This window comes from Emydura macquarii, unplaced genomic scaffold, assembly GCF_026122565.2.
Source record: "Emydura macquarii macquarii isolate MOO-44397 ecotype Brisbane River unplaced genomic scaffold, CSIRO-AGI_Emac_v2 contig_2681, whole genome shotgun sequence".
NCBI lineage: Eukaryota > Metazoa > Chordata > Testudines > Chelidae > Emydura > Emydura macquarii.
In genome coordinates this window covers 3,482,226-3,500,899 of record NW_027132818.1, presented here as the reverse complement: position 1 = coordinate 3,500,899, position 18,674 = coordinate 3,482,226, and the positions used below count along the sequence as shown (strand labels likewise).

Here is an 18,674-nt window from a genome sequence, read left to right as displayed (position 1 = left end):
ACTGGTCAGTTTGTAACTCTGTTGTTTGTAACTTTGAGGGTCTACTGTATCTACAAATTTGATTTTTTTTTCAGCATATCATTTGGAAATATGTTATTTCTAGCAAGGCAGCAACATACCTAATTGGTAGAAAATATTTATACTGCGTATAGAGGTTCATGTTATCTCAGATGTGACTTTTGTAATGCAGAGTCTAGGAAATATACAGCCACAAAAGGACAATTATATTTGTAAAAGTTATTACAGCTCTATAACTTGAGGTCTTGGTGGTTTCAAAGCTTTTATAAAGTAGAGTAATTTTGTTTTTTAAAAAACCCACATTCTGCAACATTTTAATCATGGGGTCATGCCTTTCATAGAAGTTGTTCACATTAAGTCATTAGAAAATCTTTAATATAAATGAAAAACCGGATAGCAATTTTAAATGCTCATTTAAGTTAAATGCTCATTATAGTTCAGTGTCAGACTAAGGCATTTATTCTGTTGAGAGTGGTGTAACAATTGCCATGTTCCAAAAGATTAGCTCACAATAAGGCATGGATTTGTTCTTTTTTCCCTTCCCATATGGAAGCTTTATAAAAGATGACCAGTCACAAACTTCAGTTATGTCAGGATTCAGCTACCAGCACACAGAACTTCTACTTTACAATTTGGATTCCTCCTTTTAAATTTGGTAAAAATACATATGATTTAAATCTTGTAAGAAATACAATTTAAATTGATGCTTTGCAACAGATTATAAATCTCAACGCCGTTAACATTCATGTACTTGTTCTTGCTTGTGGCTTGAGCAAACATCAAATCATCTTTTTGCTTGTACCCTATTATGCCTTCCCTGCAGTTATCAGCAGATGTCTTTTCTTTAGAGAAGGTAAATAGTGACAGGCCCAAAGAAACATACTTTGCAGCCAAAGTAGTGTTAATTATGATACAGCACAGATTTTGCTTAAACTTCTCCAATGCTGTTTATGAAAATGTCACCATTACCCATTGCCTAGAGATTGAGAGGGAAGAGAACAGAGTAATTTGGTAAATCAATAGCTCCTTTTATCTTCCAGTTCCAGATCTGTTCCTTACCCATTATTGGCATAGTGAGATATCAGTTCAGTGTGTGTTAAAGTCAAGAAAACTACTGCATCATATTTAGGGCTCAATCCTGCAAACCTTCACTCATAAAAGTAATCCCAAATAGCAACTTTGATGGAATTACTGGTACAAACAAGGTTTTGTGGGATTAGGCCCTATGTTTATTTCAGATAAATTAACAAAAAACAACCCCCTTCCCATAAAGAGCTCAGCAGGTGAGCTAATCTCACATCCTTCCTGGGCAGGAGCATTTCCTCAAAAATTGAGCATGTTGACATAATTGAAACCGTTGGTGTTTTGGCTGATTGCCCTCTAATTTAGAGAGGACTGCAATTTCCTCTGCCTGTCACCATTTAAAAAATATACAGGGGTGAGAGCGTGGAGTAAAATGTGGTCTTTCAGGACACTCGACACCTCTACTCTAGAATGGGCAAATGAATTATAGTTTTAAAAAAAAACAAATCACACACACAAAAAAAAAACCTGTTCTCCAAATAAAACTTCAGGCAAATCCTACCCCTTCAGGCTTGGCCTCGATTGTCACGGAGACTGCATATTCTAAAAAAAACCTCCGTGGGAATAAGCATTACTGTTTACTTAGTACCACATTTATAACCATCTTAAAATTAATACAGCATGAAGCTACATTTAGCTAATTGCTTAATATAGTTACAACAGTAGGTCTGCTCACCAAATGCAGCATATGATAAAGAGAATCGCAGGATCTCTCAATTCCTCTGTTCCGGGGTTTACATTTAACTCTCCAAAAAGCAGACATCATTGGTAAGGTATTATTGTGAAAATTTTGTTGAGAGCATTTTCAGTAACAGACACACTAAAAAAAGAATTCAAATTTCTTCCCATATTCAGCTGACATGAAATTCTTTCCTGTTCCAGACAAGTGTTCTTGCCTCATACTCCATGCTGCTTACTTGACACACAAACACAGAAAACATCCTCTCCTGTATTTTAATGAGAGGCCAGCTACTGCACTTCTTTAAGACTCTGCTGCTGTGTCATTTGCTGTAGGTCTCCTTTTTTCAATATATCAAGAGAATTTAATTCTCAGCTCTAACTTGTGAAGTCTCTTCTGAAGACTCCCTTTCATGGAACTGTCATATGACAACTCCTGCAAGAAATGATTAAAATGTGGAAAGAGGAAGCCAACACTGGAATATAAATGTCTATTGCCTGTGGATTAGTATCAGCTGAGTGGCTACAACCTGTACTGCTTAAGATTTTAAACATCTGGATAGACAGCACACCAATTCAACAACTTTAAAAAGCCAGTTATATTATTAGAAAACCTTAGGCTGATTTTTAAAGTCCCCATTTTAATCCTTTCACATCAACTTCTACATTAGTTTTAGTACATTAGTTAGGCTTGACAAACATGTTGTTTGGAACTGGGTTAAATTTTATACCGATCTTGGATTGGAAACTAAATCAGGAGGCCAGGATTCAGGTTTGGATTATATGGCATTGAAAACATACCCCTGCTCTCTTCCCTATTCCAGTTTTGGCTCCCACTAGGAACCAGGATGGTGGGGAACATTAGAATACAATATAAATGTCCACAACCCACTGAAATTCAAAGAAGTTTGACTTAGAGGTTTTAGCATGGGCCTCTCTCTAGTGCAAGTTTTGTAAAAAAGATAAGCAATGATAAGTATTTGCTGATATTTACAACTTTAAAACTAGGAGATACTGAGCTAAGTAAGCTGTAAATGGGTTATCTTTGCATTTAAAAGAAAGAGATATTAGAATCTCAAAAACTAGAGATTAAGATCAGACCTATTAGTCAACTCCCTCTTCTTATGCAGGATTGTTTCTATAATGTATTTTCTAGTGCTGTATGTAGCACAATTTTAAGACATCCCATCTCTTGCTGTTTACAGTGGAATAATTCCATTGAAACAATAAGTTTTTGTTCCAATTCTTCCCAATTTAATGGTGACCCGTTTAGGAAAAGGCAAAACAAAAACAAACAAACCCAAAACACGCTCGAACCCTAAAAAACAAAACCCACCAATCTTGAGTCCTTTCCCCCTTTTTTATAGCAGATGAAAGGAGCCTGGAAGTTTCTCCTCTTTCCCAGAAGTTTCTCCTGCTTCTTTTTGCCATTAGAAATTCACCTCTGGCATATTCTGGAACTACTTTAAATAGCATCATCAAGAAAAATTATGCTTTCTAGAGGTTAGAAAACAAAGGGCAAGGGGGTGGCAGTGAGTTTCAGGCCTACTTTATCAAGACATAGATCCATAAAAAGGTCACAAGTCCAAGTTTTGCAGAATTCTTTACAGGTTACAGGCATGCCTCTCATATTAGCCACGCTCACATAGCATCTCCACTGACCACTGCCCTCAAACTCTTTCCTCTCCCCACTTTCTGAAGGTGCATTTCACTGTGTACAGACAGCCAATGAAATCAGCATCATAGTATGATTCATAATCTCAATAGGGTTGGAAGGAGGTGGCATCATCATAGAGAAGACACCTTTCTTGCCTTACCCTGTGAGCACCCATGGAGTCATTTCCATGGGATTTTAGGAGGACCGTGTGTGGTGAGGGTACCTTCATTGTTCCCATTCCAGTTTTGGCTCCCCAATATTGATGGAAGATCAACAGACTCTACTATCAGATACTTAAATGCCCAGTGATACAGAGGACATTTTAAAATAAAGCAGAATTAGCAATAAAAAAAAAATGTGAGAAACCCTTTTCCAGGGAAGCATTACTATTTACTAGAATTCTCTTTGGCTTTATAGAACTATTGTAAAATGGTGTTGAAATTCAAGAGTACAGAAGAATTATGAAGAATACAGGAGTTGTTCTACATGCAAACAGGGAAGGCAGAGTTAGCAAGTTAAAACATGAATTTGGTTGCCACTATAAATATATTCTGTATTGAAACGCATACACACACTCTTCTCTCCCTTTTGATTTGAGGCATTAAAAACCATTTAAGGGCAAAAATACACTGAATTCAAAATGTCTCCCCCACGCATCACATAGGATATGTACAATAAGAGGCTCCTCCCAAGACACACATTTCCAAATATTAGAAGAAAATGCAACAGATGATAATGTTTCATTTACACAAAATGAAATTTCCACCTCAATGAAAGTCTATGCTCATTAAGTTTACAGTTTTTACTCTCTTATTGTAAGTGTCATGGCTACCTAAACACAGTTCCTTATTTAACGAAACCTGCCAAAGCACAGAGCTGATAAGAGTTGCTTGCTCGACCTATGTACACATAAGACTTTAAAAAGCTATTCCTCCACAGCAAGAGTATCCATAGCCAAGCTAACAATAGCCACCATTAATACTTAGACTAGTTTTCTGCAAAGAGGCACTACATTTCAGTCCTCATTACAAATCGTGCATGTACCCACACTTAAAATTAAAAAAAAAAAAACCAACACACATTACTACTTCCCCCACTTTTGAAAAATATAATCTTGTACTTACTACAAAATGATTCCCTAGGAAAATCTAGAGATGAAGTTTAAAAATAATCATCTGCTTTATATACAAGGTCTGTGTACGTTTCATGCATGGGAACGCTTTCTCCTATCTAACTTCCACCGTCTGGCTATCAAAGGAAAGGCGACAGGCTAGTATGACACAAGGGATCAGGAAACATGAGGCCAGGGGCTTTTTTCCTTCCTTTCAACTAGCATAACCTAATCGTAGTATTTGGGGACAATTCAGAACTCGCTAAGACACATTTTCAACTAAAACAAAATGATCAGCTGGACACACACAAAGAGCACAAGAGAAAAAGAATCAATGAAATTACAGTCCTACGTATTCTATACTCATTGCACAGTGAATTCTGTAGAACTCAGGTTACTAACACAGCATCAATTATGTACCAAGTGCTTAAAATATAACAAACAGCCAGTCCTTTTAAATCTTACCATATGTATGCAATTCAGCTTCAGTGAACACTAATCTCCACAGATCACTTTGCGAAGTATTCGCTATTGCTAGAACAAACTACCAAACCATGCCAGAACTCATACCTTAATAGAAAGCAATTAGCAATCCATATATGCAGCCTGTTAACTACAGTTGGAGATTTCTGCTTTAATCAAAGGTAGATTGGCTGTAATTAGTTTTGCATTTAAACTGCTAACATATAGCTATATTATTGATTTAAGGCAATTTTTGTGCTTCACACCTTTGGAAATTACTGAAGAGGAAAGAAGAGGAAAATGTGATAAATCAATCCAGAATTGCATTCATCCCACCTGCCCAAGGGAACAAAGTGCTAGAGTAACTATATTTTATTATGTGAGAGCATTATCACACACCACAGAAGACCAGAACCAGATATTCTCTTTACTCCTCATGGAGCCAGAACACAGCTCTTACTCAACAGCTGTTGATGTGCTGTAATCAAAGCTATAATTTGTTCCACTCTGTATCACTTGTAAACACCTTAAAAGATCAACATTTTCCTAGGAAAGGTGCTCTAATCATCCACAGCTGTGAAGTCAGCATGTCAGCTGTGACTACTGCACTTCAGGTCTTTGTAATGTGAAAATGAAAACCTCTCACCTTGCTCATCCTATCAGTCTCATCAGATGACTCCAAATCATGCACTTCTTCTGGAGTTGCCTCATCACAGCTGTCCTGTTCACTGCAAAGCGTATGCCCTGCCAAAATTGACATGTATGTGGAAGCAAAATAGTGAGTTATGCAAAATTTGAAAAGTTTAGTGCAATAAATAATGAGTTTTCATGAACAATTAGGCTCTCATCTTGCAAGAAGCTCTGCAGGCTTCTGTCCCAGTGGGTTCCTTGGATGCACGAGATCCCACCTGCATCCAGATCACTGCAGGAGCAGGGCCTAAACAGGGATTTGAGCACAAAGGTTTCATGGCCACATACGAAATTTGATTAAACTATACACACTAATCACGCAATGTTATGGAGCTGACTGGAGTTAGAAACCACAAAAGCTGATTCAGAGTTAAGGCTAAGATCCATGTTGAGATTAGATTTTACTAAGCTCCAACCCTATAAAGGCCTGTGCTTTACTTGATACACGAGCAGTTCCGCTGACGTTCTTGTGACCACTTATGTGTGTAAAGTTAAGCATGTGAGTAAGCCCTTTGGAGGATTAAGGCCTTAGTTAGCATTTCCTCTAAAGAGCCCTTGTGTTCGAAGATTTTAATAAATTACAGTTTATAGTTTTATATAAATTTTTTCCTTTCATGTTAGAATCAAAAATACTTTGACAGGGTTTATTTAAGTTATAATATTAATTGGCAATTGCATCTTTATATCTGCAATATATTAAAGTAACTGCATTCATCTGGAGCTTGGCAGTGTTAAAACTACATTTTTTGATAAAACAGCCCATAAAGAGTCCTTTGCGGGTACTGCCCAAGACCCTGAGCACTTAAGCGCACACAATTAGTCCCTCTGAAGTTGATAGGACTATTCATATACTTACAGTGGTGTGCGTGGTGTGCAGGATCAGGGCCTTTGACTCAGGCAGCTGTGAGCAGAAATGTAAGTAAACCTGTCTCATGCCTCTTGGAAAGCCGTATTTCACATAAGTTGGCTTCCTAACTTTCTCACAGGGGGATGAACAGTTATAGGGCTCTAATTGGAGGGGAGAATGAAGGCACATCCAGAAGTATCCTCCTTAAGAAAATTATTCATTTAAGGATCTCACCTTAGTCCAAAGGCACTCATTTGCTTTCAGAAGCACCTTCATGAGCCTGGGATAAACACTGTCCCTAACAGGAATCATTTAAGTGTTCAGCAAGGTGATGAACAGCCCCAGAGACAGGAAAACCCTCCCAAATCCCCATTTAATTTGAGTGCTGCTGCATTGGAATTTTGTCAGACTAAACAGACACTCTAGAGAAGCAGAGTGTATGTGTCTCGATTTTAATTTTTTTCCTCATTAACTCATACCTCCAAGTTCATTCAGTGGTCACAATCCTGCAAATCTGATGAACATGGACAGAACCCCTGTTGCCTGCACTGAGCCCTGTTAACCTTAGTGGTGCTCCATAGCAGGTACAAGGGTCCACCTGCATGAATTGGGGCTACTATATATATATATAGATAGATAGATAGATATAAAGTCTGTATTATTCTTTATAGCATATGGGTATTTACATTATTCAAGTAACCTAAAGAAGAACCTTATCAATAAGCAATGAAAGCAACAATAATGAAGAATACCAAAGGGAAGGAAAAAACATCATGAACACCCCTTGTTAGCTTTTCTCTGTGTATGGCATTAGTAATCCAGTTTTTAACCTTTCAGCAACCCAACAAAAAACTATGCTCTAGTTACACACAACATGCTGAAAAACCCTATTATCTATTTCTTTGATCCCGAAGGGGATAAGCGCAACTCTCTTAAATTACTAGCTATTTTCTGTAAGATGTTTAGATTTATGTAGGTCACAGTGTTCTTCTACATAAATTAGTATTCTGGGAATGTTTTCAGTCCAGACCAATACTGGTGCTTGTTGGCTGTAACATTGTAAATAAGAAAACAACAGAAAGTGCACACTGATTACAAAACACATGCAGGTGATATTTCTCAGCTGTATTCAGTGGGGGTTTGGGGAAAAAGATTACAGGTGAAAGTTTGGATGTTCTGACTCAGAGTGAGTGGCAAGCCATTGTAGTGATCAGTTTACTCAAAATCTCCTCTGTCAAGTCTATTTCTTTATCCTATGGGTGTACTGAATTGGAATTCATTTTGCTATCTGGAAATGATTATGTATTTTAAGGAATTTACTAAACATACCAGAAAACTCAACTTTGCTGGCCCTTCACTGAGGTTCACAGAAAGTTAAAATTATTGCAGTTGCTATTATAAGTGTTTTGCTTAAAAATTAAAGTTGGGCTAAGAAGGTATGTTAGGGGAGCCTTTCCAGTTCTGTTTTGAAGACAATCCTTATTCGGCTTTGGGCCTGGGTTCAAGAGTGCCGAAATCTCACCAACAGTTCTCTCGAGCTTTTAGCCACAAATGGCAAAATCTTTGCAAGATCTTGCAAGATTTTCACAATCCTGAGTTACATCTGAAAAAATGACCCTGCTGGCTTGGATCTAACTTGCCCCAACCTGTAGAAATCAGTGCTGGGTGAATTTTGAACTAAAACATTCAAAAGATTAAAAAATAGCAGAGAGGAGGTTCGTATGTGAGGCCCATCACCACCGTGTTGAAAAATCTAAGAACGTTATCTGGTACAGGTATGGTTTTTATGGGTTAAAATATATGATAATTAAATGCATTTGTTGAAGTGTTTGGTTTGTAAGAAATTAAATCTGTGCTGAGCCTCTCTCATTTCTACAGCTTAGTCCATCAGCTTTTACTACTTTCCAACTCCTTTACTAACATCTAGCAAAACTCTTAAATCCCCTAAAATAGCCATTTAAAAAAAAAAAAGGAAACATGCAGAATGTCAGGTGTTTGGCTTGAGCGACCTGTGTTTGACTGTCTGCTATGATTAATTATCCATTATAAACAGTGTGAAATGCATCCCACAATTATTTCTCACCCTAAGCCAATGAATATCATGCCTTTTATAGCTATCAGTGCTTCTTTTCCTGTTATAGTAAGACACCGCTTTAATCTACTTCCTGCAGTATAAACACTCTTACCCAATACTGACACCAATCTTTCCTTTACATCTTAATGAATAGTCACAAAATGCATGTGTTTAAAATATTTCAAATGTCTTAGGTTGCCAAGCTCATTGTTTGCTTTAAATGGATTATCTGCTAGTTGTCATACATTGCCAGTGAACTCAATAACGTTGTATGTTCTTACAACAGCTATTTAAATACATTGCACTTACTGTCCCATTACTGTTGGTTCATTATATTGTTTTATTCATATCTTGTAAATCTTTATTTAGCTATTCATGGAGCACTATAAGGACAACGTATTAAGTTCCCTTTTGCTATAACTAGAGACAGTCTATGCATATACAACTTGTTAATGAAGGTAACAGACTGCCTTCACTTTTTATGATGGAATTTGAAAGGGAAATCCAAAAGAGCAGCAAAGGAGCAGGATAGGGAAAATCTAAACAGCCGCAAAAAGAGATGTAGGTCTCAAGAGCGCCCTCACAGGAATTTATTATCTATAACTCACATTCATTAAATAATGTCAGCATATGGATGCAACTAACGAAATAAAAGGAAATCTTATATAGTTGGAGAAGAAGGTGTTGGGGGTTACAGCCTGGAGAATCAAATAACATGTAGGTTCTGTGTCAACATTTTGCTCAAGTTTCCGCTGTTGCTACCTCAAGAGTTGCTGCCAACTTTTATAATTTCTCAAGAGTCTTGCAACATTTGGTGGTGTTCTAAAAGCATTGTTTTCTTGGAGTCATGTGATTACATTTTCATTTAATGAAAATAAGCTAAGCATATTTCTAGCCCTAATGGTTGCAGAGAAAAGCTTGAAAATGTGAACCCTAAGGGCTGAAAAACCAGAAGACAAATAAAAAGAAATAAAAAGAAACCAACAAAACTCTCTAATGTAGACCAGGCCTCAGATTATATGTATATCCATAATAAAGCTGTTCAGATTTTGCAGATAAAACTGGTAAATTTTTAGTGTGTTCCTGAGATCTACAGTCTAAAAATTGAAGTGTTAACAATGCTGCTTTCTAACTGGTTAAAAAGCATGATTGGAGATGAGGAAGATTGAGGAACAAAAATTCTAAACAGAGCTGGCAGAAAGAGATCAAATCATCAGAAGCTTCCTATGAAATTTTATGCTGAAAATGTTTAACATAATAAGGGTTGTAACAGCAATAGTGATCTCTTCCACTGGCTCTTAATTTCTTTACCTGTTCACTGCTTAATGGGCAAAATCTTCAGATTATCACCCCAGTAAGTGGTACTGAAACTTTAAGACCACATATTAAAGAACTGTAAAGATATTTTAAGCACGCTACATGACACATCAAATTAGAAGCCTGCTTCACAAAATTAACCCAGACAAAACTAAGGTCTCTGTTACTCTTTAACTTGCTCTGAAATCCAAATTAGTTGGTTTAGGGGGAATCGTCAAGAGAGGAAGACAGAAAGAAAAACAATGGGGATTCTTATAATGCAGGACAGTTTGTTTGTTTTTACAACATATGACTCTTTCAGATCCTAGCATAACTGTGGTCTTTGGCTTTCCTGCTTGCAGAGTGACATCACAGACTACCCAAGAACAGTTAACTGTTTCATAATTGGAAGATGAATGTATTCATTCAAAATAGCAGTATGCCAGTTTCACCCTCTGTCACATGCAGTGATTTGCAAGGGTCTTGGTTGTCCCTGTATTTTGCATTGTGTGTCCTACCTATGTCTTCCACCACTGTCATACAAAACAAGACTACTTAGAGCCTCACCTGCAAAATCTAGTACATGAAGAAGTAGCTCACTAATCCCAACATAGAGGACATATGGTTTCACTGTGCAGAAGAGAAGTGGGGAATGCCTCAAGAAATTATGCGTAAAAAATGAGAACAAATAACCTTTAGGGGGTCTTACTAACCTAGTGGCAATGCTCTATGCTGAGTTTTCAGAGACGTACTTTTGGATTTCTAGTCCCCATTCTCTCATGCCCTGGACTGGATGAAGTTGAGAGTGTTGCAGAGGCAAGACACTATACTTGGGAAAGGGAATATGAGGAGAGAGCCTTGAGTGGTCATTTTAGCTAATTACAGAAAAAATGTTGATGGTCCTGGGAGTCCTGCCATGTAAATGCTCCTCAAACAAAATTATAATGGCTGTGGTGGGGGAATAAAAGATTAAAACAAGGGATAAAATTAAAAGGTCAGAGGAGGAAATCTTTGTGGTCCTAGAACAGACACGTAGAACCCCTTAGGGAAAAATATGTACCTCTTCTTCATCTTGCACTACATCAAAATCTTATTAGTCAGCCTAATTAATCTCAAAAGTAACAAGAGTTGCTAAGAGCCAGTGGATCCAACTGGATTTAAAGTGTTAGATTTTTTATTTGGTTTGGTTTTCTATTAAACCCTGCCCCTCCCCCAACATACACCAATAAAAATACCCAAAATCAACATTTTTAAAGGCTTTCTAAAAGGATCAGAATGTAAAATACTGACTAATAAACAGAATTATCTACCAAAGTGCCTTTGGTAAAAGTTCCACACCACACACACTACATGAACAGCAAATTGCTCCAATGAAGTATGGGGTCAAAAGACACATAAACATAATGGTCCAGCCAGATACTGAGCCCAGTAATGTTAAATTCCAGTGTTAGGTGGATTTTTTATTTTTTTTTTTAGTTCTGTATAGAAATATAAGTGTACTTGTTATAAATGAAGCTTGTAATAGAAACCACTGAGCTGATTTATCCAGCCAGTCAACCTGGCATTAATCAGCTAGGATACAAAGAAATAGGTCAACAGGTATTTCACACTTGATTGCTTTGGACAAGAAGTCACAGAGCTGAAACCAAAAATCTGAGAGACAGCTACAATCCCAGAAATAATAATAACATTTACCTCTATTTAAATTACATTTCAATCCAGTTTCAGAAGTAAAACCAAAATAATGAACAGGAGCTAGAAGAATAAAAGCTTTGGAAAAGACCTTTTATACTTTCTTCCACTGATGTCCAAAGAGATGGAAATGATGGAGCAAATCCAAATGCTTGCCTCCAAACCTCAACCTTTGAAGTAGGTCCCAAATCCTATTTTCACTTTAATCTAAGATCCTCCCAATTAGAATCTGTGTATATTGTTTAGTTTTAAACATTTTTAATACCATGCTCTAGATGCATTTTTATAGTACAATGGCAAGCACTTTAACGAGGTAAAATAATGTTACTGAAACTTCTGTAAGCACCTCTGAATCATCTGCTGAAATGCTATTTTGTTGCTTCCTCCAATTTACATGGAGATATTCCTACTCCTCCTTCAGCAACAGTGAATGAAGGAAAAACCATACCCACCTCCCCAATTTTCCTACCATGTGGTGAAAAAACATGGCAACATGGTTCTATCCTTTCTTATGACTAAGGATAAGATTATGTCACGGAGGTCACAGATTCCGTGACTTCCGGAGACCTCTATGAAATTTTCTGCTTCAGTCGGGGCGGGGGGAGAGGGAAAGGGGGTAGAGAAGCTGTTAGCCACCACAGCAAGCAGGGGGACCAGAGCTCCGAGCTGCCGCACTTCTGAACATCTGCAGCAGGCGGCGTCAGCCCTGGGGTGACTGGGAGCCTCTGCAGGTCCACCATGGGTGGTAGGGGCACTCAGAGCTTTGATCTGCTGCAGGCAACCCCTGCAGCTCTGAGCCACCAGCCCTACACGGCAGCACAGAAGCTCCCAGCCTGCAGACCCGAAGCTCCCAGTCGCGGCGCCACTTCTCTGAGCTGCTGTCTGCAGGAGCTGTCTGCTCCAGTGGTGGCAAGTGCTGGACCACCTCCCCCTGCAGCAGGGCTTCGGCTCTCATCACCCAATCAGTCCCATTTTGTCATGGTTATTTTTAGTAAAAGTCAGGGACGGGTCACAGGCTTCCATGAATTTTTGTTCATTACCCATGACCTGTCCTTGACTTTTACTAAAAATAACCGTGACAAAATCTTAACCTTACTTATGACCTTTAGGCCCTGCACTGGAAGGGCAGTAACACTCAAACTGGGATCAAAGTGTTCTTACCGCAAGAAACAAAATCACGTAAATTTTCTATGTGTAATGGTGACACCTTGTGGCCAATTATAAAAATCCCAGGTATGGAGCCCATCTCATCCTCACGACTGCTTTTTAAAAGCAATCATTCAATAACAGAACATGAACAGGCACCAATTATCTGCTATCCGACAATTTGGAACATAGTCTATTTTCAGGAGCCTTCTTTCATATTTGCCTTCTTCGGAGCAGGAAAAGGAGAAGAAATAAAATAGAAAAGCCACTCTGTTTTAGGTTATTCTAACCACATTTTTAAATGAACTTCTGAAAAAAATAGATCAAACAAATAAATACACCTAATAGTGTCATTTGTTTTGTTGTATTCACATATTTTAAAAGCGAAACAAAAACTCACATTTCTCTGACCAAATATCTGCCAAATCACTACCTAGCAAGGGAATTTGCGGTTGCAATTTATTGTAACCATAGGTCATACCACACATTCCCAATGCAGTATAGCTCCTGTTGATAATCTAATCAAATGTTTACACCTGATTCTTGTCTCACACCAGTGTAAATTAGGAGTAACTCCACTGTGGTCATTGGAGTTACACTGATGTAAATTGGATCCAAACTGGACCCATCTTATGTTAATTTCCATAATAGATATTGGTACCTTGGTTACTGCCGGTATACACCAGTGCACTTTCACTCAAGTCAGACAGGTTTTCCATGTGACGTGGTGGTGGTTGCATTAATTTCTGCCCTCCCCCTATCTCAGGATAAGTACGCACTGTAAGGCACAGAGAAGGTTGAACAAGGACATCTTTCAACATGGTTGAGTCCAGGTCTTCAGCTACTCTTTTGTTAATCTCAACAATTTCATCACCAGCTTTAAGGCCTGCAAAACAGAAAGTAACGGATAAGTATCACACAATAAGTTTCCGTTACCCATATACCTGAAAGACCTCAGTCTGTGTATTTATGAAGAGCTAATCACTGTGATGTCTAGACATGAAATAAACATTTATAAATCTTGCAGAACATGATAGTTGTTAAGGGATCACTAACGGATGCTGATTTTTGTCAAGGGATCTTATTTTAGGGTTTTCTATGGCATCCCATCACCACTGTCCTTGTCAACATGTGGAACATTTACAGTGTATTTATTGAATTCCACTGTATGCCCTTTATGAGTGAAGAAACCAACTTTTCTCTACATAATTTTCTAGGAGAAAAACCATGCACACCATTTACAGAAAACACTGTTTATAAACAGACTCGGACTTCTAACGCTTTCCAGATTATTGGTGAAGAAATTAGTAGTGTGAGATGAATCTGAACAAGAACCTACTTTCCTGCTTCAATAGGAGCTGGGGGTTAGAATAAGGGAGACCTAAGGTAAGATCATAGAAATAAGGCACTAATTAATTCCTCCATACCAGCTTGTCCAATATTCTGCCATCAACACTAAAAACATTTTTAACTTTAAAATAAATTGTGCCAAGAAACTCAGACTTGCAAACTTCAAGGCATCATAATCCTCATCAGTAACTGGAGTTATTTAGTAGAGAGTGTCTGCTAGAAAATGTTTAGGGAAAAATTTTGACTTTATCTTAGTGGTTGAATGGGGTTGGGGTGTGTGTGTGTGTGTGAGGAGAAGTCATGTAACGGTGGTCACTCACAGAGGCATTCGGCCATGATGATACACACCAGGTATACATTTCCCCATTGTGTTCAGTGGCACGGGAGAAGCACAGGATTTAGTGGACCCTGCTTGTACCTTTTTATAGGATGCAGAATTTGCTCCTCCCACAATGGCCCATCTTTGGTGGTCAGTGCAGAGGAAGGGATGGAGGGGGGAAGAGGTAAATGCAGTATGCATTACTTTAGTAAGGCTTTTAATAGTTTTTCATGATCTTCTCATAAACAAACTAGGGAAATATAACCTAGATGGAGCTACAGTAAGGTGGGTGCATCACTGGTTGGGAAACCATTCCCAGAGAGTAGTTATCAGTGGTTCACAGTCAAGTTGGAAGGGCATATCGAGTGGGGTCCTGCAGGGATCAGTTCTAAGTCCAGTTCTGTTTAATATCTTCATCAATGATTTAGATAATGACATACAGAGTATACTTAAAGTTTGTGGATGATACCTACCTGGGAGGAATAGAAAGTGCTTTGGAGGATAGGGTTAAAATTCAAAATGATCTGGACAAACTGGAGAAATGGTCTGAAGTAAATAGGATGAAATTTGATAAGGACAAATGCAAAATAATCCACTTAGGAAAGAACAATCAGCTGCACAGAAACAAAATGGGAATTGACTCCTTAGGAAAGAGTACTGCAGCAAGGGACGTGGGAGTCATAGTGGATCACAAGCTAAATATGAGTCAACGGTGTAACACACTTGCAAAAAAAGCAAACATCATTCTGGGATGTATTAGCAGGAGTGTTGTAAGCAAGACACAAGAAGTAATTCTTCCACTCTACTTTGTGCTGATTAGGATTCCACTGTAGTATTGTGTCCAGTTCTGGGCACCACGTTTCAAGAAAGATGTGGACAAACTGGAGAAAGTCCAGAGAAGAGCAACAAAAGTGATTAAAGGTCTAGAAAACATGACCTATGAGGGAAGATTGAAAAAAATTGGGTTTGTTTAGTCTGGAGAAGAGAAGACTGAGGGAGACATGATAACAGTTTTATAAAAGGTTATTACAAGGAGGAGGGAGAAAAATTGTTATTCTTAACCTCTGAGGACAGGACAAGAAGCAATGGGTTTAAATTGCAGCAAGGGCAGTTTAGGTTGCACATTAGGAAAAGCTTTCTAACTGTCAAGGTAGTTATGTACTGGAATAAAATGCCTAGGGAGGTTGTGGAATCTCCATCACTGGAGCTTTTTAAGAGAAGGTTAGACAAACACCTGTCAGAGATGGTCTAGATAATACTTAGTCCTGCCATAAGTGCAGGGGATCGGACTATATGACTGCTTGAGGTCTCTTTCAGTCCTACTATTCTATGGGGGAGAGGCAAAATCATGGCCCCACCCTTTCAAGGAGACTAGCACCACAGTTCATCTTTGATTAGGGGATCTCATCTTTTTCAACACTAGGACTGCCTCCCCACCCCCCAACACATTCCTCCCATCTAGCTTGGATGGCACTTCCCATTTAGCAATATGGGAAGAGCGAGGTGGCCATGACCCCTGGCATTATAGAACTCTTCTTCTAGATTTCTAGCACTCTGGTATTGTGTTAGAGGATTGCACTTGGGCTCTGAAGAAGGCTTCTTGTGCCCCTGCCCTTCCTTGCCCTCCAAGTATTTACAAACTAGTGGGTATAATACAGAAAAATAAGAGGAGGAGGATTACTAGCCAAAAACCTTGGGATGATAATTAGGAAGGTGCAAAAATATTCTTAGCCAAAGGGAAGAGAGGGATTTGGGGCATTTCCCCAGTTCTGCCTTTTCTACATTTCTGTTTCCATTTTTGCAGTAGCAAAAGCCATTTCATGACTAAAAACTGCTTTTTCCAAAAGACAGAAGCCAGGAAGATTTACTAGTTGGTCTGAGCATTATGTTGTCTCTTCCCATTAACTATTCATAACTCTCATATCTGGCATAACTAGAGTGTGCCCTGTATTCTCATGGTGCATTCCTTGTGTTAAAAGTCCTCTAACTGAATCACTGACACTCTATAAAGCAGTATTAACTATACTGTTTATTTAATTTTCTTCACACTGACAAGTGTTTTATTGAAAGGGGCACGCCATTACTATGGCTAAGGAAAGGAGGCAATGTCCCTAATTAAAACAGAATTAGATTTAGGACTTTATATTGCCTCCTTCCTGGTCCTCAAAACATATCCTGTCACACAAATCCTCTAACACTAAGCTTATTGCTTGGGAATTTATTCATGGTATTTATCTAATTTTGGGTACTATCTATGGTCCCAGTGTCTAAGGGAAATAAGAATCTGGAGAAAAAACAGCTGGAAAAACATGCCAGGAAAGACAGAGGTGGTGATGCTAGACAAAGGGAAGCATTCTGAAGATCCAGCAGAGAATGTGACCTCACTTTCAACAGAGGGTCTGTATGACCTGGCAGGCAGCTGCATGCTGGACCAGCTTTCATCACCAGGCAACCTCCAGGATCAATCCAGACTGAAGCATGTCACAGTGATCTGTTCTGGAGGTAGTGACATCATTGATTAATGTAGCTAGGCTAGATCATTGCAACATGCTCTACCTTGGGCTGGCCCTGGAGGTCACCTGAAAAATAAAGCTAGGCCAACACACCGCTGCCTGTTTGGTAGAGCAGACGGACTTGAGCACATCACAATAAGTAATATTCTGCACTCGCTGCCTGTCCAGCATTGGTCCGACTGCAAGATCCCTGTCCTTATCTTCATAACCTTAGCCATGCTCCACCCAGTTCATCCGCACAATTACCTCTTGCTCCACGCCCTAGCGTCTCAGCTGCACTTGAAAGGGGTGCTCAGGCTGATGGAGAGCAGAATATGCAGGGTCAGAGAACAAACTGTTCTTGGTGGAGGCCACTTATGCTCAGAGTTCTCTCCATAGGAGATCCTGCACACCCTGAGTCTTGCCCTCATGAGGGCAGGATGCCAGACTCAGCTCTTTCAGCAAGACTTCCCCTAAGAATTGAATTGTGAATCCAGCTGCATCCTCCAGGAAATAAGCTACCCAGATTTGATTCTGCTTAAGTAAGTGGCTCTATATTTGGTGAGATGGGGAGGGATGTCAGAGGAGGATGTGGGAGCTTTGTTCCTCTTTAGAAAAATATGAGACACTTCTCAGGGAATGCCTACATTGCAGCTGTGAGTGTGCCTCCCAGCTTAGGTATGCAGACATATGCCAGCTCTGCTCAAGCTGGCGCACTAAAAATAGAGTAGCCAAGGGCAGCACAGGCAACAATTCAGGCTAGCTGCCCATGTACATACACAGGGGTCCGCATGGTTTTGTACTCAGATGGCCAACCCAAGCTGCTGCCTGTGCTACCCCCAGCTATATTGCTGTTTTAAACTTGCGAGCTCCAGCAAAGCTAGATCTGAGCTGGGAAGCAAGCCTCCAGCTGCAATGCAGATGTATCCTACATGTATATAATTGTGCCCAGATACTGTAGTGCGAGACACTGTATAGATATAAAAACAAACAATAATAATAAGCTGGTCCAAAAGTTGCAAAATTCAAAATCTATTGATGACAAAGGGGGGGGGGGGGAATTGTCAAAACATTCCCCATCATTTGACCAGCCCTAATAATAATATTCACCACTTCCCCTGCCTTTGCCATTGTTTTTTGCATGATAAAACTTATACCTGCACTGATTCATTTGCAAAACTAACAGCAGAATAAAATGAAACAAACGAGAATAGCTTCAAAACAAATGGACCACAAAATCGTAGTCTAAACAAGAACAAAACAGGTCAAGCATTTAGCTTTATTCTATTTTTTGTCTGCTAACTAATGCTGTATCACAGTGATAACACATTAAAATGCCTGTGACCCTAAATGCTGCAGCTGAGGCTTTCTAGTTTCTTTCTAAGCTTGCTTCTTGTCAATGGGATGAAACATCATTATTTTATAAATATAATCAAGTATTTTAGAATTTTAATTATTATTCTGATGTATTTAAGGGATATCATCATTTTGAAATATAAAACATACTTCTCTTTGGATTTCTTTGCCTATTATTACTTTGAGTAACACCTAGAATTACTGTAATCGAAAGAGATTAGAGAGAAAATATTTTTCCTGTTTGTCAACTCATCATACAAAATACTATCAACTGAACAAACTGTAAACAAACTGAAAAAATGTAGTCACTATTTCTCTGTCAGTTATAGGTATCTTAGATTTTACTTACTATAATTGTTGGTAAAAAAAACTGTTCACACAGACGTGATTTTTAAGTTGATCC

General features: G+C 38.7%; 1 protein-coding gene across 5 annotated transcripts in view; it reads right to left on the bottom strand.

The window, feature by feature from the left end:
- TIAM1 (TIAM Rac1 associated GEF 1) overlaps window positions 1-18,674 on the bottom strand; it is a 290,775-nt gene that overhangs the window by 37,193 nt on the left and 234,908 nt on the right. For 3 of the 5 annotated variants that reach the window (XM_067565615.1, XM_067565616.1, XM_067565617.1), the window contains 2 exons: window positions 13,416-13,640; window positions 5,656-5,753 (listed from right to left, as the gene is read on the bottom strand). In XM_067565615.1, coding sequence (XP_067421716.1) covers window positions 5,656-5,753; window positions 13,416-13,640 — 323 coding nt within the window. Of the gene's footprint in view, window positions 1-1,777; window positions 2,183-5,655; window positions 5,754-13,415; window positions 13,641-18,674 lie in introns of those variants that run through there. The other 2 variants (XM_067565618.1, XM_067565619.1) reach the window with 2 other exon arrangements.